The sequence below is a fragment of the Elephantulus edwardii genome, unplaced genomic scaffold (genome assembly GCF_000299155.1).
Source record: "Elephantulus edwardii isolate Elephantulus edwardi_28Jun2011 unplaced genomic scaffold, EleEdw1.0 scaffold00046, whole genome shotgun sequence".
Classification (NCBI taxonomy): domain Eukaryota; kingdom Metazoa; phylum Chordata; class Mammalia; order Macroscelidea; family Macroscelididae; genus Elephantulus; species Elephantulus edwardii.
The window spans coordinates 18481052-18482164 of record NW_006399796.1 but is presented as its reverse complement, the minus strand read 5'-3'; the positions used below and the strand labels follow the sequence as shown (position 1 = coordinate 18482164).

Sequence of the window (1113 nt, the reverse complement as noted above, 5' to 3'; positions counted from 1 at the left end):
TATACTTTTATCTCCCCCAATGTAATTTGATCATAAAGTTCTTTGGTCATTAGAACATAAGATTTTTTCAAATTATCCATAAAATAAATTGTATCAGAAATTTTCTGTGGGTTAAATCCTTCTTCTACCAACCAGAACTTCTGTAGTTTGAATGTTCCTGTAGTTTCCATTTTGTCCTGTAAAACAGTAACAGTGGTCAGTAGAATCATTTCATGTTATGAACAATATTATAATACCAATAAAATATTTCAAACATATAGAATTTAATGCTTAATTGTATTACTTTTTATATCTAAGGAACTTTTTAGTTCTAACTTTGATATAATAATTCTCCAAATATCAGAAAAATTATTGTCAGAACATTTAAATTCATAGCTTGATTTGCACCGAGGTTACCTTTGTCAAAATGATTAATTCAATATCTAAGAATTATGAGCACAGTGAATAAACTCATTATAAAATCAAACTCAAATCAAGACAAGTTGACTCTAACTCATATAGTGCACCTATAAGAGACTAGAAGTGCATCCTAAGATTTCATAGACTCTATGTCTTTCTGGAAACAGACTATATGCACATTGTTATCCCTTGAGCAGTGAGTGTAGTCAAACCACAGGCTTTTTGGTTAGAAGGTAAGTGCTTTCCCCACCGTGTCACCAATGCTCATTCTTTGTTTTCAAGTACACCTAAAACACGTAGGCTATCTTTTCAATTCAAAATCGATTTAATATTCTGTATAAGGGTTGTTCTAAGACATGAAAGAGATACTGAAGAAGAAAGCAACTCCCTTTGCACATATGCACAAATGTATTTCACATGGCAGATTACTATAGAAACAAAAGTACAACAGGGACACCAAACCTGCTCCTGTGGAACTGAGTCAGTTCTGACTCCTGAAGACCCCATGTGTGCAGGTTAGAACTGTCCCAGAGGGTTTTCAAGACTGTGAACAGCAGGCCTTTCTTCCCAGGTTTCTGGTTAGAGAATACTAACTATCATGCATATCAAAACAAACAGAACAACAAGGGTCCATGTTGTTTTTAGGTATTGGTCCTAATATATTTTAGATATGTTGTTGTTGTTGTTATGTGCCGTCAAGTCATTTTCGACTCA

At 33.7% G+C, this 1113-nt stretch overlaps 1 protein-coding gene across 1 annotated transcript in view; it reads right to left on the bottom strand.

The window, feature by feature from the left end:
• Nucleotides 1–1113, bottom strand: part of SLC27A6 (solute carrier family 27 (fatty acid transporter), member 6) — a 100611-nt gene that overhangs the window by 19729 nt on the left and 79769 nt on the right. Inside the window, exon 10 of the mRNA XM_006886034.1 lies at nt 6–176. Coding sequence (XP_006886096.1) covers nt 6–176 — 171 coding nt within the window. The remainder of the gene's footprint in view (nt 1–5; nt 177–1113) is intronic.